The following is a 22,941-nucleotide window of genomic DNA, read 5'->3' as shown; positions in this document are numbered from 1 at the left end:
TGGCCTCGAACTCAGAAATCCTCCTGCCTCTGCCTCCCAAGTGCTGGGATTAAAGGCGTGCATAAAGATTTATTTATTTTATGTATATGAGTACACTGTAGCTGTGAACTGCCATGTGGTTGCTGGAATTTGAACTCAGGTCCTCTAGAAGAGCAGTCAGTGCTCTTAACTGCTGAGCCATCTCTCCAGCCCCCTATTCATTATATATATATACATATATATATATGTAAACTGTCACTGTCATCAGACACACCAGAAGAGGGCATCGGATCCCGTTATAGATGGTTGTGATCCACCATGTGGTGGCTGGGAATTGAACTCAGGACCTTTGGAAGAGCAGTCAGTGCTCTTAACCACTGAGCCATCTCTCCAGCCCAAATTGACTTATTTCTTCATCAAAGAAAACCTATTAGTCACATTAGAAAAATGGTTGGGCAGTTAAAGGATTACATGAACACACACACACACACACACACACACACACACACACACACACACACACACAAAACTAGCTATGATCTAGCCACTCTGCTCCTAAACACCCGCCCAAAGTTATGAAAGCACATATCTATAAGAGTCATGCTCAGGTTGTTCAAAGCAGAGATTTTAGTAATAATACACCTTCAAGTTGGAAGCAGCTGGCAGCTCAAATCCACACCGAGTGGTGCAGCGATAAATGAGGGACGACGGTCTGTTTGCACACAGAGAATTGCTAGGCTTGATGGAGATTCAGTGGTAGAGTGCTTGTCTAGCATGCAGGAGGCGCTGAGTTTGATTCCTTTCACAAGAGGGGCCTGGGAGAGGGAGGGAGGGAGAGAGGGAGGGAGGGAGGGAGGGAGATTGAGAGAGAGAGAGAGAGAGAGAGAGAGAGAGAGAGAGAGAGAGAGAATATGAGAGAGAATGAAAATGAGAATGGGGAATTGAAACAGTAACACTCACAGGTAAACCTGCAACTCTCAAAACAATCAGATTCGGTGAAAGAAGCCAGAGTCCTAAAGGTCCTCATCAAAGGTGTCCACTTTATGACTGCATTTCTAACATCCTGAGAATGATAAGTAATCACTGCCTGTGAGCACCCTGGGACAGGGATACAGAGGGGAAGGCTAGATAAGAGTACAGGGAAGTTTCTGGGGGTAGAGGTGGTTTTGCAGCTGTTGTGGTGGCCTCGTAACAGACATATAGGCCATTGCATATTTAATTCTACACTTTTATTTGTCATCTTATTCTTTTATTTAGAAGGTAACCATATGCAACTCTATAACAAGAAGCTTGAAAAATGTTTATTTAAAAAGGATGACTTACTGGCACTGGAGACATGGCTCAGCGGTTAAGAGCACTGGCTGCTCTTCCAGAGGTCCTGAGTTCAAGTCCCAGCAACCACACGGTGGGCTCACAACCATCTGTAATGGGATCTGATGCCCTCTTCTGGTGTCTCCGAAGACAGCGGCAGTGTACTCATGTACATTAAATAAATAAATAAATAAATAAATAAACAAACAAACAAATCTTTTTAAAAAACCAAAGAGCTGGCTTACCTGATTGGTCAATTGGGTCTGAGGTTAAGAGATACTGTATGTCCACGAAGAGACCTGAGCTCTGTTCCCAGGTGGCTCACAACTGCCTGTAATCCCAGCTTCTGCAGGACTAGTGTCCCCTTTGTCCTCCTTCAGATCTGCACTAACTTGCACACACATGCACTCGCTCGCACACATGTGCACTCACTTGCTCACATGTGCACACATGCACTCATGCACTCACCTGCACATGGATTTCCAGTTTGGAACTCCCAGACTCATGAACTCTCTGCTTATCCTCCATTCTCCAGCCTGAGCTGCTGTACCCTCCCAGAGGCCAGGGCGAGCGTGTGTCCCTTCTGTCTCCCAGCAGCTGTCTGTCCCCGTTTAGCCACACGTGCACACTTCAAGCACATGCTTGTTGTTTACAGAGAATAAGTGGATACATCTTTCCTATGGTGGGAAATTATACTATTTCCCATCTCTGGATTTGACTCAAACAAGTAGAAGATTTCAACAACAATATATAAGGACATAGGGCAGTGGTTCTCAATTTGTGGGTCACAATTCCTAGGGGAGTACATGAGCCTTTCACAGGGATGGAAAATAATTGTATGGTTGGGGGTCACCACAATATGAGGAACTGTATTAAAAGGTTGCAGCATTAGGAAGGTTGAGAAGTATTGCCATAGAAAATCTAAACAGTGAGTTTCCAATAGACCAGTTATTCAACCACACAGGACACCTGCAGAAGACAGTGGCAGAATCAGCCACCCCAGGGGCACACTGAACACACTCTAACTCACTGACACATTGGAAAGGACCAGAAACAACAGTGTGCTCTCCTGCTACAAAAGCAGAAACTAGACATAAGTAACAAAAAGACTATGGGCGATGCTGGGATGCAGGCGAGTGGAAGAGCACATGGCTAGCACCTGCCTAGCTTGCGCTAGGCCCAGGGATAACACAGGGATCTCCAGATCGTAGGTCGCTAAATAAGGCTCTAAAGAGGAAGAATTCAGCTTTCTTTGCAATGCACAGCTGGATTCATATCCTCCCTAAACAACTAGGAAGTGAGACATCACATCTGCTACATGGGTTCGCTTCTGCATTTCACTCCTCTTTCTTTCTTTCCTTTCTTCTTGTTATTTTATTTTGCTTTTACACAGGGTTTCTCTGTGTATCCCTGGCTGTCCTGGAACTTGCTCTGTAAACCAGGCTGACCTTGAACCCAGAGATCCATCTGCCTCTGCCTCTTGAGTGCTGGAATTAAAGACATGAACCACCATCATCCAGCTGTCGCCGCCACCTTCTCCTCCTCCTCCTTCTCCTCTTGTTCTTTAAAAGATTTATTCTTGTTTTATGAGTATGAGTGCTTTGCCTGTGTGCAGGTCTATGCACCACGGCTGCAGGTGCAGTGCCCGAGGAAGCCAGGAGAGGGCGCTAGATCCCCGTACAGAAGTTACAGATGGTCGTGGCTCACAATGTCAGTGCTAGCTGACTGACCCAGTGAGTCAGCTCTTAACTCCTGAACCATCTGCCTATCCCTACCCACCCCCTTTCTTACTTGGTTCCTTTGGCCGATGTCTTCATATGTTTATCTGTCTGGATAGAAGAAAGCCTGCTCTCTGGTGTGCCTCCTGTGGCCTAAAATGATGCCTCACGCTGTAGAACTTCCAGTTAAATGAAGCGACTCAGCCTTCCAATTGAAAGAACTCAGTGGGGAAACCCCCACTCAGCTCCCGATTCGGCGTGCACCCAAGAATCACGAATAGAACACAACACCTTGATGTAACAACAAGAGGTTTTTTAATGGCGGAGCTCCGGGTCGAAACGTATCTCACACAACAGGAGACAGTGGATTCGACCACGAGGCTTGGAAGCTAGGGGGTTTTATAGAAAAGGAGTGGGGCTGGGGGAGGAATTGGCGCGGTTTCACATGATTGGTCCATTTAAACATCAGCAGCCTGTAACATTTAACTTAGGTCAGAGGGGTGGGAGCTAGGGAGGCGATGGGCTTGCCCGGGCATGTCCTGGTCTGTTCTGCTATGTTCTCAGCCCCAGGTTTCAAAGCTCAGAAACAACTCTTTGGGCTATTTAACATACATTACATGAATTACAGTTTTATTTCCTTTCATTCCCCTCTTTTTCTGTTTAGACTAATTCTAATCATAGAATTTTAGAGGTCGGTGTCCCTTAACTCTTCATCTACCTGAACTATAGGTTGATATTGCCTTTGAAGAACCATGAGTTTTACTGTATCAATTTTACTCTGGATGAAAGCCATTCCTCTATTTATTATACAAGGGCCGAAAACTAAAGCTAAGCATATCATAAGGATTGGTCCGGCTACAGCGGAAATTAAAGAAGTTATCCAAGATGGTCGTGATTCAAACCACGACTCAAACCACCCCCGTTGAGCATCCCGTTCCCGTTTCCTTCGCTCTAATCTTTCTCTCAGTTTCTGCATAGAGTCTCTAACTATTCCTGTATGATCTGCATAGAAGCAGCACTCTTCTTTAAGGGCAGCACACAGTCTTCCTTCCTTTAGGAACAACAAATCAAGACCTCTCCTGTTCTGTAAAACTACCTCAGACAGGGAGGTCAAAGATTTTTTTAAAGCGTCTATGGACTTCTCTATTGTCGCTAGGTCTTCATTGACAGCATCCCTCAAAGACTGAATTCCCTGTCTTCCTTCTATCAAAGCTGACACTCCCGTCCCCACTCTTACTGCCATACCTATTCCCATGAATGCAGCCAGGGTTAAAGTAATTGGTTCTCTTTTTGACCGCCGGCCCGCATAGCTTTCTTCTAAACTGGATGCAGGGTGATAATATACACGGGGTAACAGCTGGATCATGACACAAAAATCATGAGATGAATTAAAAACCTTAGTTGATACACAGGGAGTAAGTCCTGTATTGCAAGCCCACCATCCAACCGGGGAAGGTACAAGATAGTAATCAGCTTCTGTTCTGGACACGGACTGAATTTGTCCGCATAGGTGTTTGTGAGTGGAAGGTGGGGTACCTATACAGAGACCTGGATTCCTCGCGGATACTTCAGTCAGGGTCAGTTTTTGTCCTGTACCCCAAGAGCAGGAAGTATGGCTGCTGGTTCTGTTGAAATCTCCATTGAAGGCGATTCCTTTATAATAAGGCGGACCGGACCCGAGGACAGGCATAGCCAGCAGTCCTCAGTAGCGCTTGGATCAGTTCTGTTAAGGGCATAAAAGGCTCCTCTCACTAGGTTAAACATCCTCTGTCTTGAAGGAATCTCGGGGGTAATAGTTAGAGGTACCTGAGGAGTGGGAGGTTGGGTGATAGCGGCCATATTAAGGGGGTCCGCAATCACTGGAGTAGGCTGAGTAATTGTATGGGTGAGGGGTGTGAACTTGGTTGGGGGGCCTAAAGGATTGTAGGGGGTCTTTATTTTTAATCTGATAGTGAACAATAATCTCTCATCATATCTTTCCTTGTAAATCCTAAGACCCCAGGTATACCCTTTTGTCCATCCCAGAGCTCTCTTTCCTGGTTCAGTGAAGGTGACACGGAGCGGATGGCACCAGTCAGTACACTCGTCTAGGTCAAATCCTCCAGGTACATAAGACGCTAGGGAATAGTTGGCTGTTACTCTAATATAGTCCCAGCTCGAGGAGGGCTTCCAGCGGGCTGTACCTGAAGTCTCGCAACCCCAGCTCTTACAAAAGAAGTCAGCCTTACCTCCACACGTTGGATTGAGGGACTGACTTCGGTGGGGCCCGGGGCAGACATAGAAGGGATGGGTTCGAAGCATACTTCTATCCCTTTGGTTAGAGCAACCACCCCATGGGTCTCTCGAATGTTTTTCTACGTACGGAGGGGGTGTTAAAGGTGCCCTCTGAATGTCAGAGTACCCCTCCAAGTCCCATCCAGGAGGGGCTCCTATAGCCAACTTACAGATGTCAGGGAAAAGATTAGGCCACCAAGTCCACAGAGGGTGTACCTCAGCGATTGTCCATACAGCCCTACCCCCCTCATTGAGTACCTCCCACGTTTGTTGAACAGGACTGTGGGGGTTGAAGTCTTTTGGGATCGCTCCTACGAAGCAGGCGCAACTTAAAAGGATTAGTAGTCTTCTCTAAAGTCCACTCATCATGGCTGACTCCAGGGGGTGCTCTCTTAACGTGGGATGCGTGGACCCAAGTGGGGATTCCTTCCACTTTGACCGCGGTGGGCGTTGTCAGTAGCACCAAGTAGGGTCCCTTCCACCTCGGTTCTAGGTTTCCCGCTCGGTGTCTCCTCACCAGGACTGCGTCTCCTACTTCAAACTGATGCGGCACCTGTGTGTCACCAGCAACATAGGTTTCTTTTAGCTGTTCCCAGACCTCTTTTCTTACTATTTTAAGAGCTTTTAATCGAGCCAAAAGACTAGAAGAAGGAGAGAAAGACACATCCGGGCGATTCTTATCCCCTACGGTCATAAAAATGGGTGGGGGCGCCCCATACATTAATTTAAATGGAGTTAGGCCAAGGGGTCCAGGTGTATTCCGAACCCTGAACAAGGCATAAGGGAGAACGGCTGTCCAATCGCTTCCGCCGGATTCTAAGGCTATTTTAGTCAGAGTCTCCTTTAGCGTTCTGTTCATCCTTTCTACCTGTCCTGAACTCTGGGGTCTGTATGCACAATGTAATTTCCAATTTGTCCCCAGTTGTCTGGCCAATCCCTGACTTACCTGGGAGACGAAGGCAGGTCCGTTGTCTGACCCCATTACCTTAGGTATCCCAAAGCGGGGAAGGATTTCTTCAAGTATCTTCTTGACCACTACATTAGCCGTTTCTTTCTTGGTGGGGAACGCTTCGACCCATCCTGAAAAGGTGTCTATAAAAACTAGGAGATATTTATTTCCATACCTAGCCGGTTTCACCTCAGTGAAGTCAGTTTCCCAGTAGGCTCCAGGTCTGTCTCCTCGCAGTCGTTTTCTTTTCTGGAGCCTGCTAGACCCAGCGTTGGTAAGTGCACAAGCACGGCAGTTTTTTACTATCTCTTCCACAATTCCTTTTAATCCAGGAATGTAATAGGGGGACTTACTAACCAATTTTAGTAATTTTTTAGTTCCTAAATGAGTCAGATGGTGTATGTTAGCTAAGTAATCTCGCCCCTCTTCTTCTGTGAGGGTTCTTTTATTTATTTTCTCAGCAGCGGGCTGTTGGGTTCTCACCACCAGAGTCATTGGCCCTTGGGCTGCTTTTTTAGCTTCTTGGTCTGCCATTTGATTTCTCTTTTTAACGGGCCCAGTTCCCTTCTGGTGTCCTGGGCAATGGATAATTGCCACCCTACGGGGCAAATGAACAGCTTCTAATAAGCTGAGAATTTCTTCTTTATTTTTGATATCTTTGCCGGCAGACGTCAGCAGTCCACGGTGTCGGTATATTGCTCCGTGTACATGAGCCGTGGCAAAAGCGTACCGGCTGTCGGTATAGACATTAAGAGCCCTTCCTTCTGCCAGCCTTAAGGCTTGAATTAATGCGATTAGTTCCGCTTTTTGAGCTGATGTACCCTCCGGCAGACTGCTGGCCCATATGACAGCCTTTCCATCTACTACTGCCGCCCCAGCCTTCCGCTTACCTTTTACCACAAAGCTGCTTCCGTCCGTGAACCAAGTCATCGCCCCTGGCCAAGGTTGGTCTGTGAGGTCTGGCCGGATTCCAGTCTCTTCTGCCAGTATTTCTTCACACTTATGTGCAGGGGCCTCGTCAGCCTCAGGTAGTAAGGAGGCGGGGTTGAGAATGGCTGGGGGTGCAAAACTTACTCGCTCTGTCAGCAATAGGCTCTGGTAGTGCGTCATTCGGGCGTTGGTCATCCAGCGGTCCGGTGGTTGCCTGATGATGCTCTCAAGAGAGTGTGGGGCCACTATAGTAACATTCTGGCCCATAGTCAGTTTGTCAGCATCTTTTACTAGCACAGCCGTGGCTGCTATCGCTCGCAGGCAGGAGGGCCATCTACTGGCCACAGCGTCCAGTTTCTTTGATAAGTAGGCTACCGGGCGCTTCCATGGTCCCAAAACCTGGGTAAGGACTCCCCTTGCCACTCCATTTTTTTTATCAATGTATAGGGTGAAAGGTTTGTTTAAATCTGGCAGGGCCAATGCCGGAGCCTGCAGCAGTGCCTTTTTGAGAGTTTCAAAGGCTAGCTGATGTTCTCTGGTCCAGGTGAATTCCCCTTTCTCTTTGGTTAGTGGATATAAGGGAGCTGCCAGTGTGGCAAATCCGGGAATCCAGAGTCTGCAAAACCCGGCGGTCCCCAGGAACTCTCTTACCTGGCGAGCAGTGGTTGGGGCCGGGATCTGCATAACAGCTTGTTTTCTGGCTTCTGTGAGCCACCGTTGTCCATCTTTCAAGACATATCCTAGGTAGGTCACTTCTATCTGGCATAACTGAGCCTTTTTAGCAGAGGCCCGATACCCCAGCTTACCTAACTCGCCCAGGAGGTTTTGGGTCTCAATTTCACAGTCCTCGCGTGTTTCTGCAGCTAGGAGCAGATTATCTACATATTGCAGAAGAGTCACCTGTGGGTTATTGGCTCGGAAAAGAGCAAGATCTCGGTGTAGGGCTTCATCGAACAAAGTGGGCGAGTTCTTGAATCCCTGAGGCAGCCTCGTCCATGTGAGCTGTCCGGCTTGTCCACTCTCGGAGTCTCGCCATTCGAAAGCGAACAAGGGCTGGCTGTTGGGGTGTAACCTCAAACAGAAAAAAGCATCTTTGAGATCCAGGACTGTGTACCATGTCCGACCAGGTGGCAAGGTGCTGAGGAGGTTATAAGGATTTGGCACCGTGGGGTGTATGTCCTGAACTCTCTTGTTGACTTCTCTAAGGTCCTGTACTGGACGGAAGTCCCTGGTCCCTGGTTTTTTTACTGGAAGTAGAGGAGTGTTCCAAGGGGATTTGCATGGGACCAAAATCCCTTGTTGGAGCAGTTTGTTAATTTGGGGGCGTATACCCTCTTGAGCTTCTCTGCTCATGGGATATTGTCGGACCCCTATAGGGGTGGCCCCGGACTTAAGTTCAATCACCACGGGGGGGACCAGTTTTGCCATCTCCACTCCTCCCGTCTCTGCCCACGCCTGGGGGTATCGATTCAACCAGTCCTGTAATCCCTCAGGGGGCTTTACTTTATTTTGGTAAAGTCGATATTCCTCCCCTAGTTGTAAAGACAGCTCTAGAGTCTGGGGCGCTTTTATTCCCCAGAAAACCTCCGGTCGATGAGAGGTGAAAGTTATTTGTGCTTTTAACTTGGTTAGTAAGTCTCTCTCCAATAAAGGCATAGGACACTCTGGAATGACTAGAAACGAATGAGTTACTCGATTTCGCCCTATGTCTACTACTCGGGATGTGGTCCATGGATACGATTTTTGTCCCGTGGCCCCGATCACCAAGGTTTTTTTATTTTTCTTTACTTTTCCTAGAGGTGTTTTGAGTACTGAAAATTCGGCTCCCGTGTCAACTAGAAAGTCCACAGGGGTCCCCTCCACTTTTAAAGTTACCCTAGGCTCGGGGAGGGGGGCCGAGCCCCGTTCCCCCTAGTCTTCATCTTCTCTAAGAGAAAGCACCTTTACCTTTTGTTTTTTTTTCGGACAGTCGCTCTTCCAGTGGCCCATTTCCTTGCAATACGCGCATTGGTTCCTCTCCAGGCGCTGCCCGCCTTCTCTGGGTCTCCTTGGTCCCTGCTGCCTTTTGTCTCCCAGGTTCCCTGACTGTCTACCTCTTCTTCCATTATCTCTTTCTCCTACTGCGGCCAGGATCCTAGTCAAAACCTTTTCTTGCCTCCTGTCTCTCCTATCCTCCTCTTCTCTTTTCTCTCTTTTCTCTCTCTCTAACTTTTTATCTTCTGTTTCTCTCCTATGATACACTTTCTCTGCCTCTCTAACTACATCCCTTATGGTGTAATCCTGCAAGCCCTCAATTCGCTGTAACTTCTTCCTAATGTCAGGAGCTGACTGGCCAATGAAGGCCATAATTACTGAGGCCCTTTGACCCTCAGACGTGGGGTCGAATGGGGTATATCTCCTATAAGCCTCCATGAGCCTTTCAAGGAAGACTGAGGGGGGCTCAGTCGCTCCCTGCATAACCTCTCTTACCTTGGCCAGATTCGTGGGCTGCCGGGCAGCACCTCTGAGACCCGCCACTAGGACCCGGCGATAATTGGACAGTCGTTCCCTACCTGATGCCGTATTATAATCCCATCGGGGCCGGGTTAGCGGAAATCCTTCATCTATCTCAGCTGGAGTTTGGACAGGGCGCCCAGCCTCGTCTCGGACATTTTTCCGAGCCTCGAGGAGAATCCTCTCTCTCTCCTCGGTTGTGAATAGAGTCTGCAGAAGCTGCTGGCAGTCATCCCAGGTCGGCTGGTGTGAATACATTAATGATTCAACCAACCCAGTGAGTCCTGCAGGGTTTTCTGAAAAAGGGGGGTGATGAGCTTTCCAGTTGTAAAGGTCAGAAGAGGAAAAAGGCCAATACTGTAGGGGCTGTAGACTATTTGGATCGGCAGGGGGAGCCCCAATAGCCCTGAGGGGGAGCGCCACAGTTGAATCCGCAGGCCCCTCAGGGGTGACTCCTCGCCGGCTCCTTGTTCCTGTGGAGGGACCCCCTCCTCCGGCCGGGGCCTGAGGCAGGGGTCCCGAGGGAGCTGAAGGTTGGGGCTGGGGAGCATAAGGTGGGGGTTGAGGGGTATCGGGCCACTCAGGGGGTTCTTCAATCTCTGAATAGATCTTGGGGGGTTTCGTCACTGGTGTGCTGCGATCATCATCTCTCCCGAGCGGTGGTTTCGGTTTCTCTTTCTCACCATTTTCTTGGATGGCTAGAATCTTGGTGCCAGGGCGGAGAGGCGGGAGGAATGGGCGAACCCACGGGGGTGGGTAGCGTGCCAAGTCCTCCCATACCATGATGTACGGTTGTTGGTCTGGATGCGACCCTGGTCCTTCCTGAAAAACAATGGCCTTCACAGCCCTTATGGTGGGTAAGTAAAAAGTTCCTTCTGCTGGCCAACCTACTCCAAAAACAGGCCATTCTGAGGAACAGAAAGTCATCCATGGCTTTTTCTTCACTTTTACTGACAAATTTTGTCCTCTAGCCCTAACGTCCGTCCAATGGTCCTTAGTCAAAGATAAAGGAGTAGACACGGTCTGTCCCATAGTGAAGAATAAGAGTAAACACAACACAATGACAGAGACGGAAAACACTAAGACATCCAAGCACACTCGTCTGCGTCTGGACTTACACAACCAGCCAAACGCTACCTCTGATGGAGTGGGATTCCGCTCCACTCCTCTGGCAGGAAGAGCACTCACTCTTCTTCACTCTGCCAGACAACAGCCAGGTCCTCCTGACTGTTCCGTACCCTGGGCACTCCAGGGTCTCCCTCGGAATGTCTTCCAAGGGTGCAGCCTGTGGGGAAATAGACCGTCGTCTTCCCACAGCCACTAGGGTCCTTACGGTCCGCAGTGGCAGCTGCCAGAATACAGAATACCAGAACTGGTAACACAGGTGGGGCTCAAACCCACAATCTCAGAACTGAAAAACTAAGACACAAATTCAGCAGTGCCACACTTAGACACTTAGACAACAGACAACATAACAAGACTCACACAAACAAACGCACCTCCAAGGGGTCCTTCGGGGTTCCTGGGTGTCACGCAGATCTCGGTGGGACCTCCAAATGAAAGAACTCAGTGGGGAAACCCCCACTCAGCTCCCGATTCGGCGTGCACCCAAGAATCACGAATAGAACACAACACCTTGATGTAACAACAAGAGGTTTTTTAATGGCGGAGCTCCGGGTCGAAACGTATCTCACACAACAGGAGACAGTGGATTCGACCACGAGGCTTGGAAGCTAGGGGGTTTTATAGAAAAGGAGTGGGGCTGGGGGAGGAATTGGCGCGGTTTCACATGATTGGTCCATTTAAACATCAGCAGCCTGTAACATTTAACTTAGGTCAGAGGGGTGGGAGCTAGGGAGGCGATGGGCTTGCCCGGGCATGTCCTGGTCTGTTCTGCTATGTTCTCAGCCCCAGGTTTCAAAGCTCAGAAACAACTCTTTGGGCTATTTAACATACATTACATGAATTACAGTTTTATTTCCTTTCACAATCACATTGGTTGTTTGTGGTGAAGGTGGTTAGCAGTCAGCATCCTCTTCAAGTCCTTTGTTGTTAATGGACTTTCCTTTCTCCTCTGAACTTCAAGTTGAAGACAGCAGAGGGCGCCCTGCCACGGATATAAAAGGGAGTCTAAAATTGACGCGTTACATTTAAGTCAATCTATTAAATTTTCAAAGATGTGAATTTTACTAAAATAGAACCCGGTACTTAATCTTTTCACTATTTTAGGATTCTGACCTCACTCTATCTGCTCTGTTCCCTTTCCTTCCTGGTAATGAACATTTCAACCTCCCGTGAATCACTGTGACATGTACCATCAAGAGCTTTTCCAATTTAGCTTCGAGATTCTTTCAGATAATGAAAGCATTAGTCCCTGCAATTTCCAGATCTTTCTAAGTCTTCCACAAAGAATATGGTCTCCCTTTCACAGGCCTGAAGAGGGAATGCTGGTGTATATGTGTGTGTGTGTGTGTGTGTGTGTGTGTAAGTGGACTGATGTGATGTTCTTTGAAGGCCTGTTCCACTTTAAGTGTGGTGCTCAGAGGTTACCTAATATTTTCAGAACAATGAGGAGGATAAGAGATGTTTTAGGTTAGAGCTTGTTAGAAACAGCGGTTCACCTGAGCAGTGGGCAGAGCAGCCTGTTGCTACAGTGCAGAAGGGGTCTGGAGGCTCAGCTCCAGTGGCTGGCTATCTCTGATCCGGTAACTATTTTCCCCCTCTAGCATTACACATGATCTGCAAGCAGTCTTGGAGATCAGCAGAGCCTTCATTTGGTTCCTCTCTTCTCTCCCCTCCTCTTTTTCCTTTTGTAGAACTTTTGGAGAATTCTCTCCTCCAGGCATGATATTTCTGTCTCTATCTTGAAATCAGAGCTGTTTTGGCTGGGCAGTGTGGCTCATGCCTTTAGTCACAGCACTTGGGAGGTCACTGAATATCTGAGTTCAAGGCTAGCCTAGTCTAAAGAGAGGGTTTCAGAACAGCCAGGGATACACAGAAAAACCTGTCGTAAAAAAACAAAAACAAAAACAAACAACAGCCAAAAAAGAAAATAGGGGAGGGAGGAAATAAATCAAAGCAGTTTTATTCTGTGTCTTTCCTAGTAATGAAAATTTTAACCTCTGGTGAATCACTGTGACCTGTATTAAGAGCTTCCCAATTTAGCTTTGAGATTCTTTCAGATAATAAAAGCATTAATCCCTGCAACTTCCAGATCTTTCTAAATCTTCCGCAGAGGATATACTTTCCCTTTCAGCCCTGAAGAAGGAACAGTGCTATATATTGCGAACAGTGGAGAATGTTAATAGCCTCTTACAACATTGGGTCTTTTCATTTTCTCCTGCAGAAGGAAGGGGCGACCACAGACTCTCACTAGAGACTCCAACCGCTCCTCGCTCAGCCGCCTCAGCTGCCAGGAGCTTAGTGCCAGGCTGTACAGGAGGTGGGAGGTGGCTTGGGTACCAGTGATACAATGTTTATAAATTCCTCATCCACCCATGCTAGGTGAGACGTTTATGAGACGTGGCTGCCTTCGAGTCACCTGTGCTCCTGTAAATCAAAACAAACAACTCAGTACTTCAACAAGCTACTGAGTCCAAGCTACTGGACTTGGAATAATTTCTTTGGTCTTTTAGATCTCTCTCTCTCTCTCTCTCTCTCTCTCTTGTATCTATCTATGTATCTATCTATGTATCTATCTATGTATCTATCTATCTATCTATATTTTTTTATGATAGAGGGTTTTCTCTGTGTGGCCTTGGCTGTCCTGAAACTCTCTTTATAGATCAGGCTGGCCTTGAATTCATAGAGATCCAACTATCTCTGCTTCCTGAGTGCCAGGATTCAAGGCTGTGCTATCACTGCCCAGCTGTTTTTTGGTTTGTGTGTGTGTGTGTGTTTGTATAAAATATATTTTAATCAGATTCTTTCCCCTCACCAAACTCCACCTTGATACCCTACCACCACAAACACAAACAGCGGCTTTTGGATGGTAAAAATACCCCCTGATTGGCTTTTCCTTTGGGAGTGAGATAGGGCTGTTAAGGGATGCACACCTGGGATAACTCTACAGATAGGTTCTAGCTGAGATGAGCTTTCTGAAGACAATTTCAATTTCATCTTTGAAAAGTATGGAATGAAGTTGGGCAGTGGCACACACCTTTAATCCCATCACTCGGAAGGCAGAGGCAGGCAGATCTCTGTGAGTTCGAGGCCAGCCTGCTTTACAGAGTGAGTTCCAGGGCAGCCAAAGCTACAGAGAGAAACCTTGTCTCCAAAAAGACATAAGAAAAATGATGGAACGCATCATGCATTTGCGTGCTATTCTTTCGCAGGGGCCATGCTAACAATCCCTGTATCATTCCAATGTTAGCATATCTGCTGCCAACGCGAGCACATTTCTTTTATCTGTTGACGTCCTGTTTGGGGTGAAAAGTTGATTCTGTGTATCTCTTCAGGAAAAAAAAAAAAAAAAAGAAAGAAAAGAAAGAAAGAAAGAAACCACACAACACCATTGTTTTCCTCAAAAGCAAGTTTTCTTCTTAAGAACTAGGTTTATGGAAAAACCTGGAACTGAATTGGGAGCTCCCGCCTCCTCAGAGCGTCAATGATTAGTGGTTGGCCCGATCCAAGGCAGTTTCTTTAAAGGCTGTGCTTTGGCAGCGTTCCCACCGAGAAAGAAGATTAGTTCCTCGTCTATGTGTTCCCTTTGCCAGTATTTTGCTTGCCCTTGTCCTTATTTTGCGCCATTCCTTGATTACAGCTCAAAGACGACACCCTCTAGGCAATGCACTCTGCTCTTTCAAAACCGCGGGTCCCTCTTCCACTGTACCATTTAGGTCAAACCCGGGAGCATATTTTCCTATTACGTATCTGCCAGACCGTAAATCAAGCACCGTCGGGAGTACAGATACCCATCACCAGCCCGGGTCTCCCAATGGAGGGACATGCTGGTCCAGTGAAGCATCGCCAGCAGAAGGGCAAAGGCACTGCGGGAGGGCCTGACAGGTCCTGGCACATTTTACATGGGATAGGGAAAGAGGGCTGCCTTAATTCATGTCAGGAATCCCTAAGTACGTGGAAATTCCTCTGTGGGATGAGGCGGTCAGCATCCCACATGCTCGCGTCTCGTTTAGAGTCACGCAGCTTGCTGGTGTGCCAGCGGAGCGGCTCCCTACTCACGCGGCCCGAGACGGACCCAAAGTACTGGTGGGATCGGCTGCTCCACGGAACACCAGAGCAAAGGACAGGAAGTGAGCCTCCTATAGCGCGCCGCTCGTTTCCGGCCCGGCAGAACATCATCATTCATTTGCCTCCGGTTGTCTCCCGGGCGCCGCTTCCGAATCGGCGCGATGGGCAAGAAGGGAAAGAAGGAGAAGAAGGGCCGCGGCGCGGAGAAGACGGCCGCCAAGATGGAGAAGAAGGTGTCCAAGCGCTCGCGGAAGGAGGAGGTGAGCGGGGCCCGGAGCGGCGTGCGATCGCGGGCGGGAGACCCGGAGGCGGGGTTGCGCCCGGTGTCCCTGGGTGGCTTCGGGCCTGCGCCGAGCCCGGTGCCCCCGGGCCTCTCCTCTCTCGGGTCCCTTTGCAGTCCCGAAACTCCTCGTTTATCCGGTCGCCCTCTCTTCCATGGAAGACCAGATCTGTCCTGTTCGGTTCCGCGTGCTTACCTTTCTGTGGGCAGAGTAAAGCAACGTGGTGGGGCTTAGTAGAGGAGAAGTGAAGCTGGGTGATTCCTGCTTGGTCCAGGTCTGCGTTCCGGGAGTAAAGCCGTAACGGTCCTGCGCCTGTCCCCACTCCCCAGCCCCCAGCCCTAAAAGGAGAGCAGATTTTCTTCCAGCAGCCTCAGGGAGTGAGCCACGAGTAGGAATTTGGGGGTTGTGTCTGTTGGTTTTCGAGACAGGGTTTCTCTGTCCTGGAAGTCACTCTGTTGACCAGGCTGGTCTTGAACTGAGAGAACTCCCGCTGCTTCTACCTCCCGAGTGGAGTGCTGGAATTAAAGGCGTGCCACCATCAGCAGGATTTAGTAACCAGACAAGTCACTGAAACTGCGGTGTTTCAGGACATTTGGTTGTGACCTTCACTCATATTCTTATAGGCATTGATTATCCCAGGACCTACAGGTGGATCTGTGCGGAAGTTCAAGCACCGTGCTTGCTGTTGTCTTAGGGCTTTCTGACCCAAGAAACTATGGAGGCAGCTTTGATGGCCACGTTTAGCTCAGTGGTCTGCCAGGCACAGGACTTCCTGGGCTCCCCTCCTCATAACCTTGGAAGAGGGAACCTCAATTGAGAATATACCTCCATAAGATTGGCCTGTGTGGAGCTGGAGAGATGGCTCAGCTGTTAAGAGCATATGTTGCTCTTCCAGAGGATCCAGGTTTTATTCTGTGGACCCATCTGGGAGCTCACAGGTCTCTGGCCTTTGTGGGCACCAGGCACACATTCTGGCAAGACGCCTACACATATGAAATAACGCATTTTTAAAAACCTGCTTCTAGGCAAATCTGTGGGGGTATTGTCTTGATTAGTGATTGGTATTGGAAGATCTAACCCATACCTGGGCAGGTGGCACTGGGTCGTTAAGAAAAAAGCTGAGCAAGCTACAGCAAACTAGCCAAGAAGCAGCTATCCGCCTTGGTCTCTGCTTCATCTCCTGCCCCTGGGGTTCCTGCTCTAACTTCCTTTCAGGATGGAATGTAAGCTGTAAGGTGAGATAAACCCTCTCCTTCCCGGTTGCTTTTGATCACAGCAATAGAAAGCAAACTTGGACACCCTAGTAAACTCAGGGGAGTGGGCACTGTGTGGGTGTGGGAAAGTTTGGTTTCAGTGCTGGCCAGCATGCTTGTTGCCTTAGTGTCCAGGTCTGTGGTGACAGCTGGGACGTAGGTAGGGGCTGTCGAGTGGTAGCCCGCAGGTTAGCACCGACCCTGTCATTCAGGCACTGGTCTAAAGGACTCAAGGCCTGTTCTCATGGAGCCCATATCTTAGCATGGGAATAGGAGCTGGAAACCAGTAAGCAAGAGGAATCCCAGGAATGGCTGTGTAGACAGCAAGGTAGGCTGTTGGCACAAACAGGTTGTCAGAGGGCAGTGTGGCCAGGTTGCAGTTCCCTTCATAGAAAACCCTTGATTGATTGGCAGGAGGTGCGCATGCGTCTACACCTACAGAAAGCTGCTTTGATTGATTGGCAGGAGGTGCGCATGCGTCTACACCTACAGAAAGCTGCTTTGATTGATTGGCAGGAGGTGCGCATGCGTCTACACCTACAGAAAGCTGCTTTGATTGATTGGCAGGAGGTGTGCACGCGTCTACACCTACAGAAAGCTGCTTTGATTGATTGGCAGGAGGTGTGCATGCGTCTACACCTACAGAAAGCTGCTTTGATTGATTGGCAGGAGGTGCGCATGCGTCTACACCTACAGAAAGCTGCTTTGATTGATTGGCAGGAGGTGTGCACGCGTCTACACCTACAGAAAGCTGCTTTGATTGATTGGCAGGAGGTGTGCACGCGTCTACACCTACAGAAAGCTGCTTTGATTGATTGGCAGGAGGTGTGCACGCGTCTACACCTACAGAAAGCTGCTTTGATTGATTGGCAGGAGGTGCGCACGCGTCTACACCTACAGAAAGCTGCTTTGATTGATTGGCAGGAGGTGCGCATGCGTCTACACCTACAGAAAGCTGCTTTGATTGATTGGCAGGAGGTGCGCATACGTCTACACCTACAGAAAGCTGCTTTGATTGATTGGCAGGAGGTGTGCATGCGTCTACACCTACAGAAAGCTGCTTTGATTGATTGGCAGGAGGTGCGCATGCGTCTACACCTACAGAAAGCTGCTTTGATTGATTGGCAGGAGGTGCGCATGCGTCTACACCTACAGAAAGCTGCTTTGATTGATTGGCAGGAGGTGCGCATGCGTCTACACCTACAGAAAGCTGCTTTGATTGATTGCCAGGAGGTGCGCATGCGTCTACACCTACAGAAAGCTGCTTTGATTGATTGGCAGGAGGGGTGCATGCGTCTACACCTACAGAAAGCTGCTTTGATTGATTGGCAGGAGGTGCGCATGCGTCTACACCTACAGAAAGCTGCTTTGATTGATTGGCAGGAGGTGCGCATGCGTCTACACCTACAGAAAGCTGCTTTGATTGATTGGCAGGAGGTGTGCATGCGTCTACACCTACAGAAAGCTGCTTTGATTGATTGGCAGGAGGTGCGCATGCGTCTACACCTACAGAAAGCTGCTTTGATTGATTGGCAGGAGGTGCGCATGCGTCTACACCTACAGAAAGCTGCTTTGATTGATTGGCAGGAGGTGCGCATGCGTCTACACCTACAGAAAGCTGCTTTGATTGATTGGCAGGAGGGGTGCATGCGTCTACACCTACAGAAAGCTGCTTTGATTGATTGGCAGGAGGGGTGCATGCGTCTACACCTACAGAAAGCTGCTTTGATTGATTGGCAGGAGGTGCGCATGCGTCTACACCTACAGAAAGCTGCTTTGATTGATTGGCAGGAGGTGTGCACGCGTCTACACCTACAGAAAGCTGCTTTGATTGATTGGCAGGAGGTGCGCATGCGTCTACACCTACAGAAAGCTGCTTTGATTGATTGGCAGGAGGTGTGCACGCGTCTACACCTACAGAAAGCTGCTTTGATTGATTGGCAGGAGGTGTGCACGCGTCTACACCTACAGAAAGCTGCTTTGATTGATTGGCAGGAGGTGCGCACGCGTCTACACCTACAGAAAGCTGCTTTGATTGATTGGCAGGAGGTGTGCATGCGTCTACACCTACAGAAAGCTGCTTTGATTGATTGGCAGGAGGTGTGCATGCGTCTACACCTACAGAAAGCTGCTTTGATTGATTGGCAGGAGGTGCGCATGCGTCTACACCTACAGAAAGCTGCTTTGATTGATTGGCAGGAGGTGCGCATGCGTCTACACCTACAGAAAGCTGCTTTGATTGATTGGCAGGAGGTGCGCATGCGTCTACACCTACAGAAAGCTGCTTTGATTGATTGGCAGGAGGTGTGCATGCGTCTACACCTACAGAAAGCTGCTTTGATTGATTGGCAGGAGGTGTGCATGCGTCTACACCTACAGAAAGCTGCTTTGATTGATTGGCAGGAGGTGTGCATGCGTCTACACCTACAGAAAGCTGCTTTGATTGATTGGCAGGAGGTGTGCATGCGTCTACACCTACAGAAAGCTGCTTTGATTGATTGGCAGGAGGTGCGCATGCGTCTACACCTACAGAAAGCTGCTTTGATTGATTGGCAGGAGGTGCGCATGCGTCTACACCTACAGAAAGCTGCTTTGATTGATTGGCAGGAGGTGCGCATGCGTCTACACCTACAGAAAGCTGCTTTGATTGATTGGCAGGAGGTGCGCATGCGTCTACACCTACAGAAAGCTGCTTTGATTGATTGGCAGGAGGTGCGCATGCGTCTACACCTACAGAAAGCTGCTTTGATTGATTGGCAGGAGGTGCGCATGCGTCTACACCTACAGAAAGCTGCTTTGATTGATTGGCAGGAGGTGCGCATGCGTCTACACCTACAGAAAGCTGCTTTGATTGATTGCCAGGAGGTGCGCATGCGTCTACACCTACAGAAAGCTGCTTTGATTGATTGGCAGGAGGGGTGCATGCGTCTACACCTACAGAAAGCTGCTTTGATTGATTGGCAGGAGGGGCGCATGCGTCTACACCTACAGAAAGCTGCTTTGATTGATTGGCAGGAGGTGCGCATGCGTCTACACCTACAGAAAGCTGCTTTGATTGATTGGCAGGAGGTGCGCATGCGTCTACACCTACAGAAAGCTGCTTTGATTGATTGGCAGGAGGTGCGCATGCGTCTACACCTACAGAAAGCTGCTTTGATTGATTGGCAGGAGGTGCGCATGCGTCTACACCTACAGAAAGCTGCTTTGATTGATTGGCAGGAGGTGCGCATGCGTCTACACCTACAGAAAGCTGCTTTGATTGATTGGCAGGAGGTGCGCATGCGTCTACACCTACAGAAAGCTGCTTTGATTGATTGGCAGGAGGTGTGCACGCGTCTACACCTACAGAAAGCTGCTTTGATTGATTGGCAGGAGGTGTGCATGCGTCTACACCTACAGAAAGCTGCTTTGATTGATTGGCAGGAGGTGCGCATGCGTCTACACCTACAGAAAGCTGCTTTGATTGATTGGCAGGAGGTGTGCACGCGTCTACACCTACAGAAAGCTGCTTTGATTGATTGGCAGGAGGTGTGCACGCGTCTACACCTACAGAAAGCTGCTTTGATTGATTGGCAGGAGGTGTGCACGCGTCTACACCTACAGAAAGCTGCTTTGATTGATTGGCAGGAGGTGCGCACGCGTCTACACCTACAGAAAGCTGCTTTGATTGATTGGCAGGAGGTGCGCATACGTCTACACCTACAGAAAGCTGCTTTGATTGATTGGCAGGAGGTGTGCATGCGTCTACACCTACAGAAAGCTGCTTTGATTGATTGGCAGGAGGTGCGCATGCGTCTACACCTACAGAAAGCTGCTTTGATTGATTGGCAGGAGGTGCGCATGCGTCTACACCTACAGAAAGCTGCTTTGATTGATTGGCAGGAGGTGCGCATGCGTCTACACCTACAGAAAGCTGCTTTGATTGATTGGCAGGAGGTGCGCATGCGTCTACACCTACAGAAAGCTGCTTTGATTGATTGCCAGGAGGTGCGCATGCGTCTACACCTACAGAAAGCTGCTTTGATTGATTGGCAGGAGGTGCGCATGCGTCTACACCTACAGAAAGCTGCTTTGATTGATTGGCAGGAGGTGCGCATGCGTCTACACCTACAGAAAGCTGCTTTGATTGATTGGCAGGAGGTGCGCATGCGTCTACACCTACAGAAAGCTGCTTTGATTGATTGGCAGGAGGGGTGCATGCGTCTACACCTACAGAAAGCTGCTTTGATTGATTGGCAGGAGGGGTGCATGCGTCTACACCTACAGAAAGCTGCTTTGATTGATTGGCAGGAGGTGCGCATGCGTCTACACCTACAGAAAGCTGCTTTGATTGATTGGCAGGAGGTGCGCATGCGTCTACACCTACAGAAAGCTGCTTTGATTGATTGGCAGGAGGTGCGCATGCGTCTACACCTACAGAAAGCTGCTTTGATTGATTGGCAGGAGGGGTGCATGCGTCTACACCTACAGAAAGCTGCTTTGATTGATTGGCAGGAGGGGTGCATGCGTCTACACCTACAGAAAGCTGCTTTGATTGATTGGCAGGAGGTGCGCATGCGTCTACACCTACAGAAAGCTGCTTTGATTGATTGGCAGGAGGTGCGCACGCGTCTACACCTACAGAAAGCTGCTTTGATTGATTGGCAGGAGGTGCGCATGCGTCTACACCTACAGAAAGCTGCTTTGATTGATTGGCAGGAGGTGTGCACGCGTCTACACCTACAGAAAGCTGCTTTGATTGATTGGCAGGAGGTGTGCACGCGTCTACACCTACAGAAAGCTGCTTTGATTGATTGGCAGGAGGTGCGCACGCGTCTACACCTACAGAAAGCTGCTTTGATTGATTGGCAGGAGGTGTGCATGCGTCTACACCTACAGAAAGCTGCTTTGATTGATTGGCAGGAGGTGTGCATGCGTCTACACCTACAGAAAGCTGCTTTGATTGATTGGCAGGAGGTGTGCATGCGTCTACACCTACAGAAAGCTGCTTTGATTGATTGGCAGGAGGTGTGCATGCGTCTACACCTACAGAAAGCTGCTTTGATTGATTGGCAGGAGGTGCGCATGCGTCTACACCTACAGAAAGCTGCTTTGATTGATTGGCAGGAGGTGTGCATGCGTCTACACCTACAGAAAGCTGCTTTGATTGATTGGCAGGAGGTGTGCATGCGTCTACACCTACAGAAAGCTGCTTTGATTGATTGGCAGGAGGTGTGCATGCGTCTACACCTACAGAAAGCTGCTTTGATTGATTGGCAGGAGGTGTGCATGCGTCTACACCTACAGAAAGCTGCTTTGATTGATTGGCAGGAGGTGCGCATGCGTCTACACCTACAGAAAGCTGCTTTGATTGATTGGCAGGAGGTGTGCATGCGTCTACACCTACAGAAAGCTGCTTTGATTGATTGGCAGGAGGTGCGCATGCGTCTACACCTACAGAAAGCTGCTTTGATTGATTGGCAGGAGGTGCGCATGCGTCTACACCTACAGAAAGCTGCTTTGATTGATTGGCAGGAGGTGTGCATGCGTCTACACCTACAGAAAGCTGCTTTGATTGATTGGCAGGAGGTGTGCATGCGTCTACACCTACAGAAAGCTGCTTTGATTGATTGGCAGGAGGTGTGCATGCGTCTACACCTACAGAAAGCTGCTTTGATTGATTGGCAGGAGGTGTGCATGCGTCTACACCTACAGAAAGCTGCTTTGATTGATTGGCAGGAGGTGCGCATGCGTCTACACCTACAGAAAGCTGCTTTGATTGATTGGCAGGAGGTGCGCATGCGTCTACACCTACAGAAAGCTGCTTTGATTGATTGGCAGGAGGTGCGCATGCGTCTACACCTACAGAAAGCTGCTTTGATTGATTGGCAGGAGGTGCGCATGCGTCTACACCTACAGAAAGCTGCTTTGATTGATTGGCAGGAGGGGTGCATGCGTCTACACCTACAGAAAGCTGCTTTGATTGATTGGCAGGAGGTGCGCATGCGTCTACACCTACAGAAAGCTGCTTTGATTGATTGGCAGGAGGTGCGCATGCGTCTACACCTACAGAAAGCTGCTGCTGTCACATTGAGTATTTCCTGAATGTGTCAAAATCTCTTTGTTCTCAGATCCGTGTTAGTACTCGGATGTGATCGGATCCTAGTCCAGTCGGTCCAATAGGACAAAAGCTGGCTGTGTCTCTGACTGAGACTGGTTAGGCAGTCTCTCATATAGCTGCTTTTGTATCCTTAGGAAGACCTGGAGGCCCTCATAGCCCATTTCCAGACCTTGGATGCCAAAAAGACCCAGGTCACAGAAACACCATGTCCTCCACCCTCCCCACGGTAAGTGGGCAAGCTTTGTTTCCCTTTTTTGGGTGGGGGTATTTGAGACAGGGTTTCTCTGTGTAGCCCTGGCTGTCCTGGAACTGTTCTCAGTAGACAAGGCTTGTGTGAGAATTCAGAGATCTGCCAGCCTCTGCCTCCCGGGTACTAGGATTAAAGGCGTGCATCCTTTAAGACCAGAGTCTGCCAGGACTGGTCAGGAAAGCCCCACGTGTAGTTAGAGCTTGCATGTCGTCC

At 49.1% G+C, this 22,941-nt stretch overlaps 2 protein-coding genes and 1 non-coding gene across 9 annotated transcripts in view; 1 reads left to right on the top strand and 2 right to left on the bottom strand.

Moving 5' to 3' along the window:
- Nucleotides 1-583: 583 nt before the first annotated feature.
- Nucleotides 584-10,495, bottom strand: Gm42048 (predicted gene, 42048). Its single transcript, XM_030243893.1, has 4 exons — nt 6,407-10,495; nt 3,082-5,835; nt 1,303-1,454; nt 584-794 (listed from the first exon to the last, which is right to left on the bottom strand). Exon 1 carries the CDS (start codon nt 10,435-10,437, stop codon nt 9,073-9,075), a length of 1,365 nt encoding a protein of 454 aa, XP_030099753.1. The 5' UTR covers nt 10,438-10,495; the 3' UTR covers nt 584-794; nt 1,303-1,454; nt 3,082-5,835; nt 6,407-9,072.
- A 3,448-nt stretch (nt 10,496-13,943) lies between these two features.
- On the bottom strand, nt 13,944-14,050 carry Gm24283. The gene has a single exon (XR_003947661.1). It is a non-coding gene; the product is annotated as a U6 spliceosomal RNA (small nuclear RNA).
- Nucleotides 14,051-14,902: 852 nt separating this feature from the next.
- Klhdc4 (kelch domain containing 4) overlaps nt 14,903-22,941 on the top strand; it is a 33,276-nt gene continuing 25,237 nt past the window's right edge. For 2 of the 7 annotated variants that reach the window (XM_011248370.3, XM_006530947.4), the window contains exons 1-2: nt 14,903-15,104; nt 22,613-22,704. In XM_011248370.3, the coding sequence (XP_011246672.1) occupies nt 15,006-15,104; nt 22,613-22,704 (191 nt within the window). In that variant the 5' untranslated portion in view covers nt 14,903-15,005. The remainder of the gene's footprint in view (nt 15,105-22,612; nt 22,705-22,941) is intronic. The other 5 variants (XM_006530948.4, XM_030243519.1, NM_145605.2 and 2 more) reach the window with 4 other exon arrangements.

Source organism: Mus musculus, chromosome 8, assembly GCF_000001635.26.
Source record: "Mus musculus strain C57BL/6J chromosome 8, GRCm38.p6 C57BL/6J".
Taxonomy (NCBI): Eukaryota; Metazoa; Chordata; class Mammalia; order Rodentia; family Muridae; genus Mus; species Mus musculus.
Note: the sequence above shows the minus strand (reverse complement) of the source record. Positions and strands in the feature narration are given on the sequence as shown.

Excerpts from the sequence above, each read along its gene's own strand:
- Gm42048 (XM_030243893.1), bottom strand. The coding sequence starts at position 10,437 with ATGGTATGGGAGGACTTGGCACGCTACCCACCCCCGTGGGTTCGCCCA.